Here is a 27,175-nt window from a genome sequence, read left to right as displayed (position 1 = left end):
TGAGATAAGGGCTACCAAAATAGTAAGTAATAGTTAAAAATTATCAGGAAAGACCAAAGCATCTCAATATATAAAGCTTAGAGGGAAAAAAAGAGAGAGAGAAAGGGGAGAAGAAGGAGAAATGTTAGCAAATGGTCATGATCTTAAACTAGAGAGTCCGAGGCTTAGCTGTGATGTAAAAAACCTATACTTTACCAAGAGGTTGATAGATAAATAGAAATGCCTCCAAGCAGAAGAGGTAGGGGCAAATAGAGTGTGCATGGGAAAGGCATAACAATTTCCTGAATCTAAGACAAGTCCAACGAATGATTGAGGGTGTGAGTCTTTATGTCAGGAACAACAGGAAGACTAGATAGGCCAAATGGTTCTTATCTGCTGTCAAGTTCTATGTTTCTTTAGGTTTTCAGTACTGAAATGATCTTGTGAAAGGAAAATCATTAAATCAGGGTGCTGACACATTTTATTGTGTATAGTTATTGTGTTTTTGTGCTATTCTATGAATATTGGAAATAGTCTATATATATTGGGTTTTGGAGAAGCCTATTTGATAGATTGAGGATCACTATATATCCTTTCCTGTGTTACCTTTGTTAAACATGCCTTTTTTATTTGTTCACTCTCGTAGGTCAAAACTGCAGTTTTACTCTGCAAGAACGAAACGGGACCGTAGAAAGTCCCGGATTCCCATATGGTTATCCGAATTATGCCAACTGCACATGGACAATTACTGCAGAAGCGCAGAACCGAATACAGCTGGTATTCATTTCATTTGCCTTAGAAGAAGACTTTGATGTCCTCTCTGTATACGACGGGGAACCTACTCCTGAAAACCTAAGGACAAGGTACATTATATTGTTCTGTCTTAATTTCAATGGTTACATATTAAATATAACTAACTAAAGGTTATTACTTTGTAAAGCATTTTTATTTATTTATTTTGCCATCATACCACTGTGTGTATTAAAATACAATAATAATATTTTTTATTCTGGAAAAATACCAAGTAAATTGAAAGACAGTGTGTCAAAAATGTTAAATACAATACATAAAGTGTTATATATATATATATATAAATTGCTATATAGTAACCCTCTATATCTTTCCTATAACATTTTTTCCAGTATTTGGGATAATTGTGTCAATCGGCTAACTGCTCTGTTTGCCATTTATCATAAACAAAGATAATCTTAAAAACCTAGTATAAGCCCAACTTGTACATCCCTCGGCTAAAAAGCAACAGGCGGTAATTCAGAATCAGATGCATTCAATTATAGATGTTGTATAGCATGCTGTAATTATTGGATCACAGTCTGATCCACAAAAAGCAGAATTAGCAAATTAAAAAAGTGCAAGATGGAAATGCCTCTTAACATCAGTAGAACATAGCCTGTTGAATTTTAACATGCTAAGCCCTACATAAAAAAAGCATTTGGTGTTTAATTAATGGAAAAAGACATATTTGGCAGTGTATCTCTTTTATTACTGTGAATAATTCAGCATAATGGCCCACCCACGACAGAGCTAATTATTTTATTTCCTTATTAAAAACAATCCAAGTGCTATAAAAATGAAGCTGATACTGAAAATCAATCTGTGGTTCTCCTACATATTCATTTTGAAGTTTTGTGCGGTGCCTGCATGGGCATCATTAACATCATTATGTTTGTTGTGGGTGTGTTAGTTCATGTGTTGTGAGATCTGTTGTGCGTAGGCCAATTAAATGTCAACAAAACAGCTTTAAAAGTCCTAGTGGCAGCCATTTTGTAGTCTGCATGTGTAGCAGGCCATTTTCTACTGCACAGAAAACGCTGACAAAGACACATTCTGATCTGGATTTATGTAACTAAACTAGTACTCCATCCTTACACCTCTACTTGTTTTAAGGCAAAGGGAGGCCACACTGGTTATACTTAACCCTATACTGGTTTCTGTGGACCATGACATGGCTGCCAACATTGCCAAGCGCCCTAGTTAATAGTCTAGATTGCCTTGTGGTAAATCCTTCTGTGCGTTGTCCGAACTATCCATGAAACAGATAATATATGCTATGGCAAGTCTATTCTGTTAATTACAAAGACACTTTAAGTAGGAAGGTGCATTGATTTTATATTGGAAGTGTAGCTATTTACTGCCTACACTTCATTGTCTTCAGAATTCCCTCAACCTATCGGCACCTTTTGTCCGAAGAAGAATTATGTTCACATCTTCGCAGTACTTCTGTGTATGATACTGATGTAGGTGTAAACTAGTTTAACGTTTGCTTTTTATCAGATTATGACTTTGTGTTGAGATTGTATTTTTTTTAAGTACTTGTTATAGCTACTGTTAGGACGCATGACGGCATATGATGCATATACATACAAACTACAATAGTTGTCATTGTAATAATATTATGATACAGGGCTCGTCAAACTCCATGTGCCAGGTCACCATCGCAAAAATGAGTTGAATTCTGATGCCAGTGGTTTCCCCAGCTGGTCTTACCACGAGCTAGATCTCTATGGAGCAGGCCTTCCTTCCCATATAATGTGTTCAAGTGCAAGTAAACTTTTTTCTATCCATAAAATCATCCCGTTGACATTGGTGTAATAAAATTCGATTTATTAGGAGAGTTTTTCACAAGTTATGAGAAAGTGATTAATGTTTTATGCATCTATTTTAAAAAGGGCAAAGAAAAACTTTAATGTCGCTTTAAGGCAAAGTTATTGCCTGTTCTAAGTACAAGTTATTATATTCATAAAGTAAAATCAATTACAATTAAGTACAATTAAGATTATATATATATATATATATATATATAATCCAAATATATGTATATTCAACATATCTTCTGTTTAATAACACAAATTAAATATAATTATTATTATCCTTATTATTATTATTTATCTCTTTATATGGTGCTATCATATTTGCCAGCCCTGTACAATGTTTAATTAAACAGAGTATGTTAAATAAATGCTTGAAAATAAAATCTAAATAACATACCATAAAATAGTCTTTAATACCTTCCGCCCCACTACAGTAAACCACACATCCTTACGTACATCTTTAATGACACACTTTCTTCATCGCTAACACAATAAATGCATTATTTACTAAAACCTAAAAAAAAAAAGAAAAAACCAATTTAGTTAGTCCCAAAGATGGAAAATCTGACAACGTAGAGATATAAAAAGATAAAACATATAAAGATACAAACGTGAAACAGATCAAAGCTCATTTAACCCTAAAGTGTCCTGTATTTTGAAGAGAAAATAACAAAACAAAAATCACATTTGTTTAACTATAGAGAAATGTACACAAATATTATGTGCATTCTAAGACGGATTTGTTTTAAAAATGTACATGTGTACTGCATTTGGGTTGTACAATTTGTACACAGAAATTTAGAAATTCCCCAAAATCTTCATGTATCTTCTTTTACATACAAGATGTCTTGGCTTAGTGGTTTCTACAGGAGTTTGCTATTAATTGAACTGCGTAACGTCCAGTGCAGTTATTAAGGCTGTGATATGATTATGAGCCGCTGTGACATCTCTGCAGCTGCCAAGTGTCTGCTCGTCGTCCAAGTGCGTGGCACTAGGTTACCCGGTTAGTGCCCTGGAGCAAGACATTCTGCCTCATCCCAGGATTTGTCACCATTGTGACTGCGAAGGCAGAGAGAGCAATGGTATATTCTGACTAATAAATGTTAGCTATAAAACACTTCCATATGCAGAGCTGCTGGGTACTGTGTGTCGGCACCGCATGGTTTAACAGGAATAATACAAATATTCTACTTAAAACACTCTACTGGGAATTATGTATCATATAATCAGTCTAGGGGAGCTTTAGTTTATTTTTTTTATTAAACTGATATGTTTTGTATTAGAGAGAGAAGACTATTTTATATTTTGTATATTTTTATACTTTTATTAGTTAAAAGGAGTTAGTAAAATATTAAGCAGTAGAATCATTAGGCAGATAGGAACGATAAGGTCCATCTAGTCTGCCCATTTTTTTCTTGCTGTAAAGACTCAGACCTTAATCAGTTGCTGATATTATGTTAGATTTAGGATAGCTTTATGTCTATCTCATACATGTTTAATTATTCTCACTGTATTAGACGTCTGGTGCGCTTATCCGCCACTCACTCGGTAAAGTAAAAAGAAGCATTTGTGGTAATACTTCCACTTCTACAAAGAGTTAAAAGCAATGCTGTGCTATACAAGGTAAGTGTGGCATTGGTGAACGCTGAGCCAATTACCATTGTAATTGGTGGGGACTGAACCTATGGCAGCTTGCAGAAGCCCCAAATTGCTTGATAAATGGTGAATTCTGCAAAATGCTTTTTTCCACATTTACCACTCTTGGTGTATAATCCCCTGATTTTGTCTTCTGACATTGGAATTATTTGTCCCCAGAAACGTATCCTGAATCCCTTAAAATGAATGATATATCAAAATCATCCTTCGCCATAAAACATAGTCCACACAAGACTTTATATCACCCCAACCAATATATTATAGATACTGAATGTACAACAAATGACGTTCAGTTAATACACTTATCCCTTTAACAAAATTTCACTGGGTTTTATTCTATAAATCTGGACATATAGGTGTCCAGATTTATATAGTTTGTTTTTTTTTACCGCAGTCCAGCTATGCGTCTTGAAAACATAAACATAACATCTCTCCAGTGTTCAAAGTAAACTTTAATTGTTTGTTATAGACCGAAAGGAAGCTGATCCAGCTAGGAAGACCAAACAGTTGTCATCCATTATCTTGTGGAAGTGAATTGTTGGCGTACCCTATTTCCACCCAATTATGTAAAATGCTCAAAGGAAATCAGCTCACGAGAGAGACTACAGTTTCTACCTGGCATCATTATTAATGATGACTTTCCCATCTTCTGAAGGCGGCTGCTCGGGATTTAAGAATAAGGAAGAGATTGTTGAAAGGGGGTTTTTTTTTATGCAGTTTTCACTCTGCGTTTACCCGTGAAATCAGTCACATTAGCATCTTAAATGTCAGAGGGGTATATTCTGGCATCTTCATTTAGCTGCTCTGAATACTAAAGTACGAGACGTAAATCTCACACACAAAAGTGGTAGTCATCTAATTTACTCCGGGAGAAGAACCAGTAGAGGAGACAATGTTACATACCGTCACAGACATTGGAAGAAATGACTACTATTTGGCTGTAGATATACAGGCAACTTGTCTTTAAGAAGATAAAAGATGATTATACCTGAGATTTTATAGCATTGCAGTACAAATGCATGACGCATGTGTTGTTGTTATTTTCCAAATATATTTTTATACAAACAAAGGAAAAAGTAATTTTCCCTGTATTTCCTTCCCGTATGCAGTATTTTCCTACTACATTTGAAAATAATTGATGTTCACTAAACATTTAATTGATGAAAGAAGCCCAATGAAGAAACCAATATAAATAGATATTATTGTAGAATTTGAAACATACTTGCCTGAAGATACTAGCCACTTAGCCCGTGTCATCAAGTCTGCTCATCTTTTCTACCTGCTGAAAAACCTTAAACCTTACTTGATCCGTGGTTATGTCTTGTAGCCTTATGTCTAACTCATCAATGCTTAAAAATTCTGTATTAACCTCAGAAAGGTATTCTGCTTATCTACCATCCTCTCAGTGATATGACATTTATTAAGCCGATGACCATCTAGTTTTACATTAGAAATTCCTCTCTCGGAAATATAATTTTGTTTAATAACTTGTATCTAATTTGAGGCTTCTGTCGTATTACCTTCCACTGGCAGCAACAGGGTTCCCGTCCCAGCAGCTTCCTGACTGCTACCCAATGAAGCAGCCAATCAGTAGCAGGAAAGTGCTTGCATTGAGATCAGTGGGAGTGCTTTCTGAGCATAAATTCATCAAATTGCATAGATCAAATTTCTTCTGCCGGCAGTTGTTGTGTGGTGAATCTGATACACTCCATACTTACCCTCAACATGAAGAGAACACAGGGTAACTTTCGATATGGGGACATACATATATGTAACTATACTGACAATGTAGTCACTTAGCTACCTTGATGACCTAACACCCCCGCCAATCATATACGCTTCGTAGAACACAGGTGAAACTGGGAGCTTTGCAGTGGCTTTTGGTGTATCCGCTAAGAAAGTAATGATGGGGGGCGTGGTTAGCCTGGCAAGGAAGATGGCCGCTTAACTTGAGAGCTCCCTGCCACTCGCTCCTTCTATCCGCGATTTGCACCTGCTAAACCCGACATGGGTAGGACCAAAAGGGCTCCGTCGGACCCCGGGGACCAGCAGCAAGCCTCCTGCGGCGTCCCTGCGGGAGTACTTCCTTACCCCGGCCCTGCTACACTCACAGCCGGAGGAGACGGCTGAGGCGCCGGTGCCCACGTGCTCACAGGCCTTGGAGGAGGACCTGCCTCAGCGATGCCCAGAGAGCCCTCCGGAGCCTTCTGCCCGGGACTGGCGTCGGATTTTCTCTTCCTTGCCGACTAAGGATGACTTTAGCCTCCTCGTGACAGAGGTGAAACAAACCGTCCGGGCTGAGGTCACGGCTCTGCGGGCGGACATCTCGAGGCTGGACGCGAGGGTGTCGTCTGCCGAGACCCGGATGCGGGATGTGGATCGCCAGCTTTCCACCTTTAAGCGTTCCTGTTCCTCACAATTAGCCACCTTGTTTTACCAACTGGAGGATTTGGACAACAGGGGCCGACGCTCCAACATCCGGGTGCGGGGGGTGCCTGAGGGCGAGCGGCCCGAAGACCTCAAAGGCCTGCTGGACCGGCTGTTTTCCCTGATCTTAGGCTGGCCTGCCGACGCGGGTAGGAAACCCATCAAACTCGACCGTGCTCATAGGGCCCTGCGCTATGGCGGTGGACCGGGTGACCCTCCCCGGGATATCGTGTGTTGCCTCCACAGTTTTGCCCTTAAGGAGGACATAATGCGGGCGGCGCGGGCCCACCGGTTCTGGACATTTGAGGGTCACAGGGTCTCCCTGTTCCAGGACCTTTCGCGTTTTACGCTGCAAGCCAGGCGGGCGCTCCGACCTGTCATGACCGCCCTGCAAGATCGCCAAATCACTTACCGTTGGGGATACCCGTTCGCCCTGACGGCCCGAAGTGGCACCGCTACCGCCACGATCCGGACCCCTGCGGATGTTGGCCCCTTCCTCCGCGCTCTGGACCTGCCGGTCGTCGATGTGGAGGACTGGCTTATTAGGGATCCGGGCCCGGTGATGATGCGCCGCGGGGACCGTCGACTGCGACCCACGCGCCGTGACCCGGTGGAGGACGCCCAGCGTTTGCGGCAGGAGGACTGACCGCATACGGCGGAGAGCCTGTGATGCTTCTCCCCTACCTCCTTTCGTCGGCTCCGGTCGTCGCTGCACTGCCCTACGCGTTTGGACATTGTCTGACACTCTGCAGCTGCCATCATGCGCGACGCAGGGCTCACGTGAGCCGATTTGTATTTGTTTTTGTTTTTGTTATCCTTGTTCTCTTTTTTTTTTTATTTTTTTATTTTTTTTTTGCTCCGCTGTCGCCCTGCGGGGTGTTTTTGGTTGTCGCTTCCAGCATTGCGCTCTCGCACACTGCGCCATTGAGACTCTGGTTGCGCCTGCCGCGCTCGCGCTCTGTGGTTGCCGCTGGCTGGGCGTACTTTCTGCTATGTGCTCCCCGGTTCGTGACCTATACCGGGGCGCTGTGTGTGCCCGTATGTGCCCTCGACTTGCCCCGTTGCTCCACACCTACACCTACACTCTTTTTTTTTTTTTTTTTTTTTATTTGTTAACACACTGCGGCTGGGTACTCTATGGTCTGCTCCCGTGCCTTTTCGAACTCCCTCCCGCCATTGTCCACACTCTGCAGAAGCATTTCACACTTTAGGTTTCCGCGGTGCCCTGCTTTTGCCTGCGGGACCTCACTTTTGCTGCGGTCACTTTTCCATGGCTCTTTTGTACTGCCGTTCTCATTGCCCTATGCGGGCTTTGCTGCTACTGCGGCTTTGACGTTCTCTCTGGGCAGCTTCACACCTACACCTACACCCTTTTTTTTTTTTTTTTTGTTCTTATTACTACTTACTTGCTGTTCATCTCTATCACTGGGCCGTTCGCCGATACCGCTCTGTCTCATGTTAACTGCCTTCTACCTGATGACTGCCTTCTAGTGGTGCTGTAATTCTGTGTTGATGTTTTGCCAAGCGGGTGGTGGGACACTCTGTTCTGTTTTTTGTTCCACTGCCATTGTTCTAATAGACGGCGTTGCTGTTGCCTTCATTGTCTTCCCTTCCTTGACTCCTAACTTTGCTGCCCCACGCGGGGTTCCGTGTCCTTGTAGTGTTCTATTGGTGACCCTTTTCCCTCGTCCCGGGCGGGGGGGTTTTCACCGGTAGACGACACACTTACCCCAGGTTTCCCTTCCCCCCTTGTTAGTCCTTCCCTCCACTGGTCTCCCTTTCCCTTTTCCCCTGGTTCTCCCCCCCCCCTTCCGTCTCTTTCCCTGGGTCTCGAGTCCATCGCGGCCCCCCTGACGTTCTTCTCTGTGAATGCCAAGGGCCTTAACATCCCTGAAAAGAGATCTAGAGCCCTGCGGGAATTCCGTTTACATAAAGCGTCAGTTGTCTTCCTGCAAGAAACGCATTTTAGGGTGGGGCAGGCTCCCAGTTTTCGAGACTCTCATTACCCCACTGGCTATTTTAGCAATAACCCCGAGGCTAAGACTAAGGGGACTGCCATTCTGATCGCTAAATCACTCCCCTTTTTGGTCAAAGATACTCTGTCTGACGCGTCCGGTAGATTTATTTTCGTTAAGGGCACCATTGCCGAGGTTTTGTACACATTCGCCAGCGTCTATCTGCCTAACAGGGGTCAACACACCGCATTCCGCTCCATCATGCTGTCCCTCTCTTCCTTTGCGGAGGGGCTCCTGGTTCTCGGTGGTGACATGAATGTTCCGCTATGCCCCACGCTGGATACCTCCGGCGGGACCTGTTGTGTCCCACACGGCCATTTACGGTCCATTCGCAAATTGTTGGCCGACGCTCACCTGATCGATTGCTGGCGGTCCTTGCACCCCGCGGATCGTGATTTCACATTTTATTCTACACCGCATAACAGTTACTCCCGCCTCGATTACTTGTTTCTCTCCCAGTCCCGTCTCGACCTTTTGCTCTCTTGTTCGATACTGCCAATGACTTGGTCGGACCACTCCCCCGTGGTACTGACTATGCAATCCCCTTTGCATAGGGCACGGGAATGGACGTGGCGTCTCAATGACTCCTTCTTACTGGACGAGGCATTGGTGGCTCGTGTGAAGTCGGAGTTGGAGCAATATTTTCGGGAAAACGATACGCAGGGGGTGCCTCCTCCGGTTGTGTGGGAAGCACATAAGAGTGTCATCCGTGGTTTCTTCATACGGGAAGGTGCGCAGCGGAAGAAATTGCGCTCGCAGGAGATAGACAGGCTCACTTCTCGTATTGCGCATCTAGAGACTGCACATAAACGGACCCTAACGGATGATATTCATAGGGAACTACTGTCCCTTCGGGGTCAACTCTCCGACATACTGAATTCTCGTTTTCGACGTGACTCCCTGTATAGCCGCCGGTTCTTCCATGAACACGGTAACAAATGCGGCAAACTCTTAGCGAGAATGCTTAATCCCCATAAGAGGGCTACCCATATTCATAAGATTCGGACGGCTGCGGGTGATCTGACCTCCTTCCCCTCTAAAATTGTGGAGGCGTTTCGCTCCTACTACATGGCTCTATATAACTTGCCCCAGGGGACCCCGCAGCGGGCTGGACCCGAAAGGCGCGCGCTCATTCATCGCTATCTCACACAACACACCCGACGCAAACTTACCGCTGCGCAAGCTGCTGAAATTGACAAACCACTGTCTGTTGAGGAATTAGCCCTGGCTTTGCGCGCTACGCAGACGGGTAAATGCCCGGGCCCGGACGGATTACCTCTGGGTTATTACAAAACGTTCTCTGATAGGCTACTTCCCTTTTTGCACAAGGCTCTGAATTCCCTCCTAGAGGGACATGGATTGCCCCCTCAGACTCTGGCTGCCACAATTACCGTTATCCATAAGGAGGGTAAGGACCCCTGTTTATGCCAAAGCTACAGGCCTATCTCCTTGTTAAACGCGGATCTCAAGCTTTTTTCTAAGGCCCTGGCGCTGCGACTTGCTGGATTCCTCCCCCAGCTGGTGCACCCCGATCAGGCGGGTTTCGTCCCACGTCGCGAGGCCCGTGACAATACTATCCGACTCCTTAACGTTGTCCACGGGGTGGGGGCGGGAACTGGCCGCCTGTTGTTCCTCTCCACCGACGCCGAAAAGGCTTTTGATAGGGTGGACTGGACGTTTTTGCGGGCCACCCTGGAGCACATAGGACTGGGTCCCTCCATGCTCGCTTGGATTGCTTCCCTCTACTCTGCCCCTTCGGCCCGTATTCGAGTTAATGGCGCTTTATCCCCTCCAGTTTCGATTGGTAATGGCACTAGGCAGGGCTGTCCGCTGTCCCCTTTATTGTTTGTGCTGTCCCTGGAGCCCTTTTTGGAGGCGGTTCGTTCGTGCCCTGACATTCTGGGGTTTTCGGATGGTGGGGGATCTCATAAGGTTGCTGCCTACGCAGACGACTTACTATTCATCGTGGCCCGCCCTGAGATCTCTCTGCCGAACATTCTCGCGGAGTTCCGCGCCTATGGCGAACTGTCCAACCTGAAAATAAATTTCTCCAAATCAGAAATTTTAAATATCTCAGTGCCCTCGCAGCAGGTCCCGGCCCTAGCCGCCAGCTTTCCTTTCCGTTGGTGTTCTGGGAGGATGAAATACCTGGGTATTTGGTTGACGGCGGATGTTGCCGGGTTGTACAGAGAAAATTTTGCTCCTTTATTGGCTGCTTTAACGTCTGATCTCCAGAGGTGGACGCCCACTTACCTTTCTTGGATCGGCCGTGTGAACGTGGTAAAGATGAACCTGCTTCCGCGGGTCTTATATCTGTTTCAGACTCTGCCGATCCGCCTCCCTCGGGACTTTTTTGCCTCCCTGCGGACCGCGGTGATTCGATTTATCTGGGGGAATAAGAGTCCGAGGCAGAAGTTCTCGCAGCTCACGCGTCCGAAGTCCGCGGGCGGCCTCGCGTTGCCGGACTTCTATGGGTACTATCAGGCTACTCACCTGCTGCGCGTGGTGGAGTGGAACGTGACGGGTCTGGGACAGAAGCCTTGGGTCGCGCTGGAACTGGGTGACTCCCGGGGCGAGGTGCTACACGCCCTTTGGGGCCCTAGGGCGGGGGTTCGATTACTGTCTCACCCCCTTGTGTCGGCGACCCTATCGGTGTGGAGGGCAGTTGGACAGAAGGCCAAACTCTCGTCGTCACCGTCGCCCCTGTTGCCTCTCTGGGGCAATCCGGACTTTGCTCCGGGTCGTCATTGGGGGCCTGGGGGTTACATGGGGCTTCCTCCTCCTGTCCGGGCCCGTGAGCTTCTGAGAGATGGGGGGGTTGTGTCGCTGGAGGCTTTGAACCCTGGTGCTGCCTTCTCCTGGTCTGACCGCTTTGCGCACTGCCAGGTCGCACACTACCTTGAAACTCTTCCCAACCGCCAGTGCTTGCTTCGGGATCTGACCTGCTTTGAGACTTGGTGTTCGGGTATGGGCCCCCCGAGGGGGGGGATTTCTATACTTTACTCCCTCATTCTGTCTTCAGCACAAACCGAGAGGCCTTCCTTCTGCTCGTCCTGGGAGTCTATGGGGGTCGCGGACCTTTCGGACGAGGACTGGGAGAAAATTTTTATACTCACGCACAAAAGTTCCAGGGCTGCTAAGGTACAGGAAACAAATTATAAAATTCTGACCCACTGGTACCGCACGCCTCAGAGGCTGCACCTCATGTTCCCCAACTCCTCAGATAGATGCTGGCGATGTGATGGGGATGTGGGGACGATGCTGCACTTATGGTGGGACTGCCCCCGAATCCAGCCGTTCTGGAAAGAGGTTCACCGTGTTATCTCAGAGCTCTCTGACTCCCCCCCCCTTTTCAAGCATTGCCTATGCTTTTACATCACACCCCCCATGCTATTTCGCACTACAAGCGCTCAGTTGTGCGTCATTTATTAGATGCGGCCAAGGGCCTCATACCACTGTACTGGAAGCAGTCTTGCTCTCCACCCCTCGAGGCCTGGATGTCGCGGGTTGAGGATGTTAGGAGGATTGAAGATATCTCCGCGGTCTCTCTGAAACAGAGGGAGAAGTATACGGCCACCTGGTTTCATTGGCTCTCTTATGTCTCTGCGCGTGACTCATGATTTGTACTGTTTCCCTGGCACTTCGCACGCTAAGGGGTTTTCGTGATTGCTGTATTTTTGTTCCCCTTTTCTCTCGCCATTGTCTAAACTGTTTCCAATGTGACCCCTGCACGGGTTCTTGCATATTACTGCCTTGTCCTGCTGGAACTGTGTCTGGACTTGTGTGCCCTTGCTCCCCCCCACCTTCCCTCTTTTCCCTTCTGTACCCTCTCCCCGTCCCAACTTCCAAAATTACTACAAACCTTAATAAACTTTGATTCTGAAAAAAAAAAAGAAAGTAATGATGTTGCAGTAAAATGTCACTATGCATCGCAGTAACACTGGCATTTCCGCATCAGTAGATCCGGGATTGATTCTTCCACCCCGTGTCTTTAAGAATGGCAGTGTAATGCAGACTAATATGCCAGATCACAAAAGGCCGATAACATTATAATTAGATATAAGTATGATGGTGGTTGATTGTCCACAGACGGTGTCACATTGCATGGCTGTTCTATTGTAGACACAGATGTGTTATGCCAGAAGCATGCATAACGTTAATTAAAACAAGTTGTAAATTCACGGCGTTCCCAGGCATAGGATGTAGGAATGGCCCTAATAATTACCGTATTTGATTATAAGACGACCCCCCAAAATCTGAATATTAACTTATGAAAAAAAGAAAAAGCCTGAATATAAGACGACCCTATAGGAAAAAAGTTTTACCAGTAAATGTTAGTTCATGTAAACTATGTGAACAATTGTTTGTTAAAAATATTTTGTTTTTATTTCCTTTTTTTTTTTCAACCTGCCCCCCCAGTTATGCACATCTGCCCCCAGGCTTGCCACTCTGCCCCAGAAATGCCTTATACCCCATATATGCCACTGTGCCCCATGATATGCCTTTTAACCCTCTAAATGCCACTGTTCCCCATGATACGCCTTTTAACCCTCTATATGCCACTGTGCCCCATGATATGCCTTTTGACCCCCTATGTGCCACTCTGCCTCCAGAAATGCCTTATACCCCTATATGCCACTCTGGCATTTAGGGGGTTAAAAGGCATATTATGGGGCAGAGTGGCATATAGGGAGGTAAAAGGCATTTCAGGAGGCAGAGTGGCATTAAAGGGGTTAAAAGGCATTTCACAGGGCACTCTGTTGGGGGGGCGCATAACACAGGAGGATCCAGGTCCCCTGCATCTGAGCCCCCGGTGCTTAGTCCGGGCAGCATGTAGAGCTCCACGCAAATCGCGTAGAGCTCTACACTCTGCCCGGACTAAGCACCGGGGACTCAGAAGCACCGGTAAATTGGGGGGGCATAACACAGGAGGATCCAGGTCCCCTGCATCGCTGCGGGGGATCTGGATCTTAGTCTCATAATCAGACCTATTTGAGGTCTGATTATAAGACGACCCTGATTATAAGACGAGGGGTATTTTTCAGAGCATTTGCTCTGGAAAAAACCTTGTCTTATAATCGAGCAAATACGGTATATCTTTTATGTTCATCTAATCTTCCCTTGTTTCATGTTTATGCTGTTTTGTGTTGTACTATTCTGCATTGTTGCCTATGGAGGTATGGCCATACAAAATTTATTACGCTAGACTCGCCACCTAATTATGCCAGTGACCATTTTTCCACCCAGATTAAGTGTGTCTCATTCTGACCCTGTCATTTTATAAACATTCCACGCACCCCCCCCCCCAAATTGTCTTAAATATAGCGCATCATAAAAAAAGTGCAATAAGAAAAAGGGGCTTATAGGGAATGGAATAGGATCAATCTCTCGTCACATTGTGTATTTAACTGGTTATTGAAAGATATTGGGTAGACCACCACGTAGAATCTTATTACCAACCTCTTGAGTGGGGAAATGCATTTCTTTCCCAAACAAGCCTTGTTACTCTGAGATTGCAAAGAAACCACATTTGTAATTACTCACTAAGCTGGATCTGAGCTCCAGTTATTGATTTATCCAAAGTACTGATCTATTTACAGATGGCAAATAATTGTTTTTTGCCAATCTTTCGCCTTTTAATTACCGTAATATGAAATCTGTCTTGTTTTCCACTCCAGCTATTATGAAAGCAACAGAGCAAGCCATGGATTACCCTCCCCCTGCTTCTGTCCCATTGAGGGAGACAGAATGTTCTTTATATTACCAACCAGTAAGGGGGGAAGCCTGTGAGGGGAATATTAATTTGAAGGAAGAGAGTGGCTTTTATGAATGCCATGTCACCTCACATTAGGTAAATAACAGGGCGATCCATTGAGAAAACTCCATATGAACTGATGACCTTAGCCTCTGATTGCACACTCAGATTAGCAATGACGGACGGGAATAAATTGACCTAGGCGCAAAACGGATCAAACAAAAATTAATGATTGTATCATTTGCTTCAGCAAACACTGGAATACACAGACTGCGTTAAAGAGTTACCATGTAACATATACAGAACACGGATGTGAAAGATTATTTCACTTAATGTGGCGGCAGTTTTTGTACATATAGTTTTAATTCATAACAAATGTATGTTATCTTTGTATATTAGGTCCACCATCCATTGCGAATGTGAAATCAAGTCATTAATCACTGAAAAACCATGCATCCACAAAATTAATGCTTATCATGGTATTCCTATGATAGTCCGGGTTTTTGTATGAATATGAGTGTTTCACACTATTCTACAGCCCTAAAACTCATAGTGATGGGTATATTTAAATTGAGTAAACAAAACACTACATTTTGTTCCCAAATGCTTTACTTCGCTATTTACATATGGATCAATAGGTCACAAAGTAGGGTAACCACATCGACCATGTTTTCCAGGACACATATAATTTTTACATATTGCTGACCAGCCCAGATAAAACGCTGCCCAGCAGTATATGAGATGTATAGACTTGTGGAAGGGAACCAGTTAGTCACATATACATCCTCATACTGCAGGGCAGCATTGTATCCGGGCTGGTCAGCAAAATAAAAATTATATGTGTCCTGGAAAACATGCCCAATATGGTCGCCCTATCACAAAGTCACATAAAAAGTCTTAGTAAAACCCACCCTCTAGTTGCACCCCATTACACACCTGTGCCTTCGGGAGCTTATTGTGAATTTTTACCTTTTAAAATTCTAACTTTTTATAATTGTTTTATTAAATTGTGCTGTGGCATGTGGGTAAAGAAAAGGAAAAAAAAAGGGATTCATTAATAGATTTGCTTGAAGTGAAAATAAGTTAAAAAAAATCCCAATTTTCTTAATACACAAGTAAATATATAATTTGCATGGCATAGATAAAAAGGAATAGGATACAGTCCAAAAAAATCTGAAGCCTCTGTAGTGCGTAAACGTCATTAAATGTATATAAATAAGTAGCACACCCTACTTTATGCTAATCATACTCCTGCAATAGACTTATTCATGTCTGTTCCAAGCCACCTTGCTTTGCAAGCTAATATCCACCAATTCGTTTTAGGCCATTAGTTTTATAATGGCCAGCCATCTCCCGGCTTCTTTTTCCACTATTTTATTATTGGTATTATTATTATTTTATAAAAGAGACAAATCCACTTCTATATAAGGTCCTTAATGTTTTCATTATAAAAACCCTTCTTTACGCTTCAGAATACTCATTATTTCTTAAGGAAAACTTCTGCTGTAGGTAGACAGGAACTGATGTATGGGTTTGTTATGGTGTATTCACACGGTAGCTTTAAGATGGGTTTTTTGAGGTTACATTAAAAATCAACTTAATATTGTATGTGTATTTATGCTTCTATAGTTCCTTGCCACTATTCTTTAGCACATAAATTCTTCAGTGATTCTGCTTTCTGAATAATAGACAGACGGAGTTCCTGGGAAAAACACAATAGGGATGCTGGATTATACCTTGCTAAAGTTTGCATTGCATCTGGGTGGTTTCTCTGTGGTATACATAAATACAAGAACTAGAAACACAGAAGAGTTTAGTCTGCCAAACCAGGAACAGGTAACTGTTAGGCATCAACTACAACCCCCACAATTCTCAAACTTTGGTGAGTTTAATGGTGGTTGAGGAACATGTAGGAGTTGCAGTTCAGCAAAGGTACCTTCTCAACGTAGAGGACCAAGAACTATCACCATCTAACAGAAGGTACTAATACACAATATAGCCTCACACACTTATTTTACATTTGAATGAAGTTTCTCTCATCTGTAATTTTATGAATAGATACTGTGTGAATAGATATTGTATTCTTCAGGATTCTTCCCCTTTAAGTATCAGTATGCTCTAAATTTGTCTGTGATCAGTCAAATGTTCCTTCTATTGTGTCTTTCCTTTTGGCTGCCTAACATCTGCACCTCATCTAAGAAACTCGATTAACACGTCTCGTATCTTTTGCTGGGGTACTAACAGTTGCAATATGAATCTTTTGATCCGCAAGGTGCACATTTCAGCAACTTAGACTCTAACCCCTCTTGAGTACAATAAGCCCCATCTTGTTTCATTCCTGCTAAAAAGGAAAAAAAAAATATGAAATCCATTGATAGCAAAGCCAACCTAAATCTGCATATTGCATGTTCCAGTTTCTTTGTGCGAGCTACAAAAAAAAAGTCTGTTCAAAGATTCTTTGACTGCTTCCTGAGCTGTGGATTTGAGGGAATGCAAAGTTGTATTAGCAAGTTGCTAACTGAGCCATAGAGAATAGGACAATAGCACAGGGTGTGGATTATTTCATAGTCGATAATCGGTTTTAGTAACATTATTTGCTAAGACCGAAACAATATGTACGTTAGTTAAGTTTAATTCTTCTGCAAACTCTCCCACCAACTCTCCCTTTAGCGAATGATCTACTAGTCATATTGTAAGATATTGCTGTCTGCAAAGAAACTTTTAATAATGTAATTTCCCACTTCTTAAGACTCTAATGTATTTAGGTTTGGTTTTTTAGGATAACAAACAATATGTTGCCTGGATCGGCCACCACTACATCAGAAGGTAATGAGTTTCACAGCTTAACTGACCTGAAAAGAATGTCTATCCTGGTAGCTGTAGGTACTAACACTGATATGAAACCCTGTTGTCACTCCATTATAATGTGATACTGAAAGCTTTATGACACTAACTTAAATATTTGTAGAATAAACACATACTTCTAAATCTGTCACTTTACTCATATTAAATCAACAATCAATCCATAATCGTAAACGTAAACACATAGTGTCATAGTTTTACAGCAGATGCTCCAAGGTCTTCACGGTGTCCCAGAATGGAGCAAAAAAAGAAATAATTCCAGTTTTCGAGACACTAGCCAATTAAGCAGAAAAAGAGTGCATCACGACTTTGTTTTCCCCTGGATTACCTTCATCTCTTAATTTTATGGAAAATCTTCCTGACTCCTAAAAAATTCTACAAAATGTATTATTTCGGTGCTGCACTGTTCTGTGTGTGGTATTATTCATAAGCATTAGGTTTTACAGGGTAACTACCATCATATAACACCATAAAATTAGTAACTTTTTAAAAATAATTTGCTATGTTTCACGCAAGTTTTAGCCCATGATCCTCTGATTTGGGAAGCTAGTTCTTTTGGTAACCTCTTGGAGATCAGAAAAACTGATTGTGTCAAATGTAATGCAGTATGTAACATAATTATGACTTCCACACATGTGTTCTAATGCAAGCCACACACTGTCCCAAAAAAGTGACAATGTAGGCGCTTCTGACATCAGAACACCCCTTAGAGTCCGACTTCGAAAGTTGACGTACAACTGGAGAGAACACTGCTTGTACTGCCAGTAAATCACTGGGACAACAGGAGCTAAGTCACCTAAACAAAACTTTATGTCAATACTTTCCCCTGAAAGTTTTCTCCCATGTTGGAAAACATCTGTTTAAACTAACATGTAAAAAAAACCCCACAAACAAAATGTCCATAGTACGCAATTGTGTATATATTTCACTCCCTGCTCCAGTGGATAGCAGCACACACTTGTAACCATTCAATTGACCTTTTAGGGTCAGATATTGAAGCTTTAATGTAGGTGCATCTTAGTGCTTATACATCTTTTAATTGGTTGAATAATAGTTTTGTTAATGTTTTCAGTTTATACCTGAATGCTTCAGCCATAGATATTGTATGTGCTGTGAGAGGAATACAGTGGTCTCTGTGCTCTCTAATTGCAGTGTTTATGAATATATAATCCATGTTTGTTAAAGACATGCGTACAGTTCCAATGAGTACTAGGTTCTCTTGTTCTCCTAAATTCCAATGTAGAAGCAGGTAGCATCTTATCTTAAGCTCACGGTAAAGCAGAATTGAATCCTTCAGTATTGTCCCAGAATAAAAATAAGTCATTGCAATGGAATAACAGGGTTGTTAAATGAGCTTTATACAAAGTAAAGTGCCTTTGCAGCTGCTGCCTGGCATTCACCACTAACACATTGTATTGCATATTAGAATGCTGTAAACCATATACAACTTCTCAACAAACATCTTATTTATTTGCATTTTGGTTTTGCTAGGATTGAAATTCTGTATCTGTTATTACTTTGGTCAAAAATCCAGTTGAAGAAGTTTCCTGTTTGTTGTTGAAGCTTCAGGAACTGTGAACCATTGTAAAAGTCACTATACATTTGCATAGGATCCAGTCTTCAACAGTAGACGATTCGCTGACCATTTCATATTAAAAGGATTCCCCAATGGACAAGTTGAAAAAGCATGGCGTTCCTCCGAGATCACATCACAGACAGAACCAAACATTAATATCAAAAGGTACTTTTCACGCTCACAGTGCACAGAGGCAGAGTTACATCACTGAATATAGCAGATAAAGTCTTTTGATTTACAGATCAGATATCAAGCGAATATCACCAACATTTCTCACCGAACACATTTTTATCAGGTTATTAAAGAAAAAAAATAAGGTAATGTGTTCTACAAACTCATTTTAAAATAGCTCATAAAAAAAGCCATATTCATATTATAAGCCTTAGTAAAAGAACAATACATAAAATAAGATTTAAACAGTAAGCATTACCTAATTTATCGCACCTAATGTTTTTAAGTATTTAATAGAATTACAGACAATGCGGTTTACATTTTATTAGTGCTTTCACACATAGTATAGTGATGTCAAGGATGACACATCATCTTGAGGACTCTACTCCTAGTAAATGCTAGATTGATGTTAGGGTAAAACTTCTATCATCCTCAGCCAAACATTGGTTTCGAGTAACCGTATGGTTTGTAACGAAGCAACACTGTAGTATACCGTGCACTAGGGGCACCGACGTGTGCACACATCCCAAATGTCCCTGTTTAGGAGAGACAGTCCCACTTTGGACCCAAATGTCTCTTTTGCTTTCATTATGTCTCTTTTTTAAGAAGATATAAATAGGCACAATAATACACCTATAAGCAGCAAGAAATGTGCTGTTTATATGCATATTATTGTCAATTTGCCAATACATTAGGAAGGGGTGCATAGATCTATAATACCTATGACAACAAAACCCCAATATTTACTGCTGTACGGTCCCTAGTTTTTCATGCAATATAAATGCAGATTATTTGTTTCCACTTAGTGCCTTTTCCCGATACAGCTTTCACAACGAGATTACATTTGAGGTTGTCTATTACGACTTGCAGACATATCCACGCAGTGCACCGGATCCCTTGGTGTGAAGCTAAAAAGGTATCTACGCCATCTAATAACTTACCATGTCAAAAGTTTTATTGATGGAAACTAAAACCCAGGACCTCCTAGGAAACTGGAACATGTCCAACCAGAGATAGAGAAGTTACAAATTCGTTTTATTGCCATACTTAAGATTTATTCTTCTAAAATAATAATCCTATTCCGATGACATTTTGTTCACCCTCCTCCAATTTCATTTTGCAAGTTCCATTTATAGTGTGCTGTTTTAGCGAGAGTATATCATTCATTCATTTTACAGCTGTGGACTGCGGACCAAAGAGTGAGCTTTCAATTTTTTTTTTTTTATTATTATTTATTTATTTTCCTTATTTGTTACAAGGATAAAACCTCTTGAAATATATGGTGCTCCAGGGAGACTGCATGTGTATCAACTGCCTGCAAAACCTTCTTTTGGCAGACCATAAAAGCCTCTGTTTTTTGCAGCGTTGTCAAGAAACTTCTTATTCAGGTTCCTTAAATGCTGAAAAGAGAATAGAGAGATTATTTAGATGTCTTAAATCTTATTTACAAATTTCACCCTGGACGTTGTATACATTACAAACTTCTTATGTCAGCGCTCGTTCTATTTTGCTAGAAATATAACCAGGTAATTTAAAGCAACATGCTGATTTATTATGTATTAATTGATATAGTGTCATCATATTCTGCTGTGATGTAAAATGGGTGAGCAGAACATAAAAAAGTAGTGGGTCACAATAACAATTTGGATTTTGGGGGGATTGTCAAAATACTCTACAACTCCCATGATCCTCCCATGATCCATCAACCCTTTGAGAAATAAAAATGCATCTACTAGTATCCCTGTATATATCCCTACCATCTGTGCTTGTGTTCAAATTCAGTTATTAGGATGTGTAGCCTAATAGGGTAGACTAGTAGATCTGGCTACAGTCTTGGAGCCAACAGGTTTGGTCCCGTAGCCTGGATGGATCTAGCAAGGTGAGTTAAAGGTGCCTCCAAGATAACATCAAAAAGAATAGAGAAATAAATATAAAAAACTCTGCACTTGTTCGACTTGATATTTAATAAAATAAACTTGTGCTTGCAGGAATAAGTAGATACTGATTGGATATAGCTTAACGCGTTTCGCACCCGTGCTGGCGCTTACTCATAAGCCTTATGAGTTTATGAGCTAATGAGTAAGCAGCAGCACGGACGTGAAACGCGTTAAGCGGTATTCAGACTGTATCAACTTGTTTCTGTAAGCACAACTTTATCAGATATCAAGTCAATATCTACTGTATTTACTAATATGTATATTTATTATGCATTCATCAGATTAGACATCACATGTTTTTTCAACTGTAAGCGGAGGAAACTGTTAGAGCCTATTACTGAACTAGAACAAAAATATCCAGCAATGAGAAGAAAAATATGTTATCTGGAATAAAACAACACACATAATTAGTGGTATATAGGCATAAACTGTTTCTGCTAAAAGAGAACATAAAATATGAATGCCTGGGTAGATTGTTTCACATTAATTTAGTCCATGGTACCCCCAAGACAGCTGAGAATCTTCTGGAGAGTTGAGTGAGATGGTTTTAAAGAAACCTTCCTGCATTAATGATACATTAAATACGACCAGACATTCATGCAGGAGAAGCTCACATGGGTCTTTTACAATGCATTGGGACTTAAAATGTTCCATTCTCTGGTTAACTCTCTCTTAAGCAAATGCAAAACGTAATAGATTAGTACCCCAGTTTGCACAGGGTATATTCTCTCTATGTGTGATCTACCCTGCTTTTTGTAATAGATGAACTGCTTGGGGTATATGGTCTGTGTTTCCCCAGCCTTATATTGTTGATGAAATACTAATGATCTTCTGGGTTTTTTTCAGGCAGGGTGCCATAAACAAAAAGCCTCGGAGGTAGATTGCATATTGAACAATTATATCCTAAACTTCTAAATCTCTTAAGTGTCTAAAGGATAAGCGATTAAAAAGCGACTCTGTTACACAGCTGAGTAAATATTGTTATAGAATTGTTCAATGTGTGGCTTGTGCCAATGTGGAAAACATTTAGGTTCAATCAGAGGCTCGTGTTCCATAAAGTTAACAATGCTTTTTAAAAGATAATGGTAGTTTTGATGGACAAAGCTGCTATATTGACACAATGTTATTTACATCAATTGCTCGCTTAGACGAGGACGTTAAATCAAGGAGAGAGTTATATGATGTTACATCTGACGTTTCATTTGTCAACCAGTTTCCGATAAACTCTTCACTGTCATTTTCTCCTGCAGTCTTATCTTTCAGATGCATACATTAGCAGTGGGGAGATGGTATTAAAAATACATGCAAAGACAAAGGATTAACCTTTTCTCTTCTGTGATCATATAAGCTTGTCTTAAATATTCTTTCAAAAACTAGATGTTCCAGGGAGGAAAGAGGCCAGTAGACTTAATTTAAGTTCCCCAATTGTACATACTGATAAATAGGTGAGCAACTGCAGTTACATGCTTAGTGCCAGAAATCAAACTGACCTGTTCAAGGCTACCTTTATTAGTCTTTTAAGCAAAATAAATATAGCAATATTGGTACAAGACAAAATGGAGTATTTTTTTGAGACTAACACCAAAACAAAAAAGATAAACAGTCACATAGGTTTCTTCTTCAACCATCTTATGTGGAGACAATATGGGCTGAACGGTGGTAGTCGGATGTCTCATTAGCAAATTAGGTACTTTTTTTTAGGATGCAAGGGAAGTGTTGGCTTAATTATAGGTCCACCTAAGTGCCTTTTTTGTCGTAGCATATCCTTTAAGCCTTTTCATTTATTATTCTAAACATGCCATTTGGAACCGTCTTATGCAAAATGGAGGAAAACCAGAACTAGTGCTAATATGGGTAATTGACTAAATGCTTCGTTTATTGACAATACAGCAAAAGGTTACATCCAAGTACCGTATAATCGTGTGCAATGGTCATACAGCGGTAGTCAATATGCAAGTATAGTCTAACAAATGTGTATAACAAACACATATAGCTGAGGTTACATACAATAAGTATGAGTAAACAGTGCATAGGTATACATGTCACACAATATAGTAACACAGATTAGTACAGTAACTGCACAGTTCACATCGTATAGTATAAACAAAGAAACATCGGCATACAGAGAAACCATAGACATAATTGCACAAGCAACGAAGATAGTCAGGTTACATATCTGCAAGAAAAGATATGGTATGAACAAAATAAGTCAACAAAAAAAAGGAAAAGGACGCGTGCTGCATCGCCGCCAACCATGTCCACCGTGTGAATATTTGTCTTATGTAAATAGGGAAGATGAGTAAAGTATGACATCAGGGTATGAAACCTCCACCAAAGAGACCCCAAGCACAGAATTAATCCGGACACAGAAGTTTGGGGAAGTCTGTAGAAGACACAAGCTCCCTCCATTAGATAGCCCTTCCCTCTTGGGGTCCAGACAAGCTCCTCCATGTGGCTGATAAAGTGCATTCTACTCAACCAAGCTTGGATTGGGGGAGTACCTCGTCTCTTCCAGAAGCGGGGGATAACCAATTTAGCCGCACTGAGAATATGATACGTGACAGAGTTTAATATGCGGCTAAGGTGGGTAATTGGACTGGTAACTTTACTATATATAGTACGGGTACACAGATTTTTATGACCTCAGATTTTCATTCATGCCACTGTGAGTGCACACAGTTACCTTTGGATGCTGTGGTGCTCCTGTCGAGTAGTCACTATCTAGCTGTCTTGTACACTCAAAAAATACCCTCAAAAAATACTGGGAAATATAGCCCAGACATGATGTGACTTAAGCTTCACAAGGTGTCAGGGCTTCAGATTCTGTTAAGCGGGTTGAACATTTCCTACAATGCTGCCTAGCGTATTATGAAAAAAGACCTTTTAAGTATCTCATTAAATGCCTCCTTACTATAGATGGTCACTGCTGTGAAGCGCAGAGGACTTGTTTTGCTTGCGTCTTTGGCCTTTGCTAATTTTTTCCACATATTTAATGTTCCTTCACTCAATTGAACTCAGTGATTGTGTTTTATTGTAATATGCTTCGGCCTTCGGGCTTAAATCTACCAAGCTCGGAATTATATCTTTAATTATCGGACATTAAAGGCAACTCGGAATCTTTAATATGGGCGAGTGCTCTCATGCTATTGCTTTTTTAATATACAATGTCACGCCTTACTGCCCCTGCAAACCTTTAGCAGTCTAATGACTCTCTATGGCAATAGTCTGATTAATGTGCAGACATCTTTATCCCAGTAATCTATATGTACAAACAGATACATGATTACACATGAGATACCACAATCAACTGTGTTAAATTTATATCTAAATAAAGGCTGAAGCATTCCTCTAGTTCACTAATCTTAAGTAATTAAAGAGAATTAACTTGACAGATAGAAGGTCATGTCAGTTCTGCTCTTATAACTACATGTGTGGAAGCTACTTTGCTGTATTATTTGCCTAATTGTCTAATACAAAGCTTAAGCCTTGATTATTAGAACAGTTATTGATCAAATGTATTTGTATTTATAAATTATGTTACCCTTTCTTCTGGTAAAGCATGTTTTACAGGATTTTTACATTGTTGGCACAAACAAGGTCCCTCGGAGTCCATGGCTAAAGCCGGATACATGAGAAAATTGCAACAGTATCATGTATATACAAGCTTCCTGCGTTTATGAAAGTATGTTCACTGGTACTTGCACATACATGCTAACCATGTGCTAATTCTAAACATGTTCGCTCACAGACCCCATGACATCAGGACACTGCCGAGTGGTGAATTATCAGTTTCACAGTGGAACAATGCCTAGAACAATACATTCTAATAGCCAGGAATGCATCACATATTGGGTCTCCCATGAGCTTTTGGCCTTAATCAGTCATTGCATCTTTTTTAAAAGTGGAGGGATGTGGTGGAGCACCACCCACGTCTTCTGGGTGGACCCTCTTATGACATGAGATGACAAACTATGCAGTATGTGTGGGCTGGTCAGGTGTCACCTTACCAAGAACTTATTATACTGGGCCCTCCAGCCAACTAGTTTACATGATGATCGCTTCCTTTTATCAAAAGATGGGATAAAGTGAGGTGATCACATGAATGAATAATTACTATTAGCCATTCAAGGCACATATGCACTATTCAGTCTCCAGCTAATAATCTCCAAAGAAACTACACTGTTTGAAAATTAGCAACTCAAAGTTTCAATTTGGGAAGGGAAATTTAATCCGACAAATCTCACACGTGACAGATCTGACAAAGATTTCCCTGCTTATATTTAACTTGGCTGTTTTTCAGTATACAGTATACAGAGTATACAGGTAATTGTCATGACAGAAAAGTTCAAAATGGCAGCTTCCTGTTTAAACTGGAAGGCTTATTTTGATTCTGTTTTCAGCATATCCACTTGTAAGCATACAAAATCCAATATCAACTCCAAATGTGACATTATAGTAACTATTCTGTGTGAGCTACAATGATCCGCATTCAGCTTGGCTCTGTACTTATTAATTGTATTGACATAGCTATAAACATTTTTAGTACATAATCGATAACAAGTTTTATAGGGGAAATAATATTTTTTCGAAATGGAGCTAGGGAGAATTATGTCTTATTTGCATTACTTGATTTATGAACTTGTTTGATGGAGCCATGGAAAATGGCTCTTATCAAATGATAAGAGCCGCATCCAGTCAAGTTCTGTTGCAGGTAGAGATGCTGGGTTTAATAATCTCATTATATTGATCATCAGTGAACTTGGCTGCCCAGAATCAGCAGAGAGAGTTTTCTAGACATTCCTTATAACCATTATGCATTTTAGATGCCTGTTACCTGGATGGCTGAAAGATCTTGCATACTGATTTTTGCCGATAAATCCTGTTGACATCTGGCTTTGTGAAATTACATCTACTGTTCTCTCAAGCCTGAAGCACTTCTTGCTGAGACCTCCCCACCAGTATTATACTGCCTTTCTCTGTCTTACATCTCTTTCTACTTGCTCACTATCTTCCTTCAGCACAGTCGTAGGTCAGTCAAGCTTTTAATGCAGGCAAAATCAAAGGTTAGAAGTCTGGACCTTTAAATTATAATTTCATTCAATAATACCTATTGATCACTAAGACCATCAAGGGCCAGTACATAAGTTCCTATGAGCCTACTGTCAGCATACTGAGTGCATGTAAGCATATGTCTTCCAGGTTTGTTTTAATTAAATGTTTTATTTATTTGACTTATTAACATTGTGATCCCACCGTTTCAAAGGATATATCAAACTCTGAGAATGTAGTTGACAACGTGGAAAAGTTTGAAGAAGGGCATGTGTTCTAGTCTACAGCATTTAAACAAATTTAACGAAGAAAAGGATTGACGATGGTAGAGTGTAATAAGATATTGGGATATTGGGTATAATGTTGAGGTGCGTTTCGGTCATACAAGTGGTAGAATGATGACACTTTTCCTATCTGTACCTTTGTATGAAATCATTATTGTGTGAATGGAAGAAAAGTTGCAATTGGATGTCAGTGATTTCTCTCAAAATGACACTATCTGTGCTGTGGAATACAACATTTCCAAATTGGGTTTAATCACTAAAGAGGAAATCAGCTGGTGAGTTAGAGTTCCAAGTGCCTGAATGCACCGTGCATTATCAAGGACCATTCCTGGCAAATTTCCCAGCAAGAAGTGCTGAGCCCACCCTGTATAATGCATAGTTCAATGAGTTGGCTTTCTGGAAATATCAATGATTTAACCCCTTCAGTCCCCCTATAGATGTACCGGTAAAGCCATAAAACGCATCTAAAGAAACACATATGGACGCACCAGTTACAGCCTGGACTCCCTCTTGTCAGCAGAAGGCTTTCTTCTGCCCGATCTACTGTAACAGCTCCCGGCGCGAATGCCAGAAAACTGTTACAGTTTTGAATGCCTGCTGGGATATCCGATCACGCGATGAGGCAGAGATCATAGACACTGTGATCTATGCAAGTCTTGCATAGAGATCACAGTGTGATCGGTGCAGGGGGGTCTCCCATGCTGAGAAATGAATCAGCAAAAAAAAAAGAAAAAAACAATTGTTAGTGATTAACAAAAAAATCACTAAAATAATACAATAAATAATAATAAAAAAACAAACAATAAAGGGAGCTAAGTGATGTCATTGGCATTAATAACATGTTCAGGAGGTCCC

General features: G+C 41.3%; 1 protein-coding gene across 1 annotated transcript in view; it reads left to right on the top strand.

The window, feature by feature from the left end:
* Positions 1-219: 219 nt before the first annotated feature.
* Positions 220-27,175, top strand: part of LOC149301090 (CUB and sushi domain-containing protein 2-like) — a 364,690-nt gene continuing 337,734 nt past the window's right edge. Inside the window, exons 1-2 of the mRNA XM_089484609.1 lie at positions 220-238; positions 626-842. Of these exons, the coding sequence (XP_089340735.1) occupies positions 220-238; positions 626-842 (236 nt within the window). The remainder of the gene's footprint in view (positions 239-625; positions 843-27,175) is intronic.

Source organism: Sceloporus occidentalis, unplaced genomic scaffold, assembly GCF_023333645.1.
Source record: "Sceloporus occidentalis isolate IW3139 unplaced genomic scaffold, rSceOcc1.0.p SCAF_22, whole genome shotgun sequence".
Taxonomy (NCBI): domain Eukaryota; kingdom Metazoa; phylum Chordata; class Lepidosauria; order Squamata; family Phrynosomatidae; genus Sceloporus; species Sceloporus occidentalis.
Note: the sequence above shows the minus strand (reverse complement) of the source record. Positions and strands in the feature narration are given on the sequence as shown.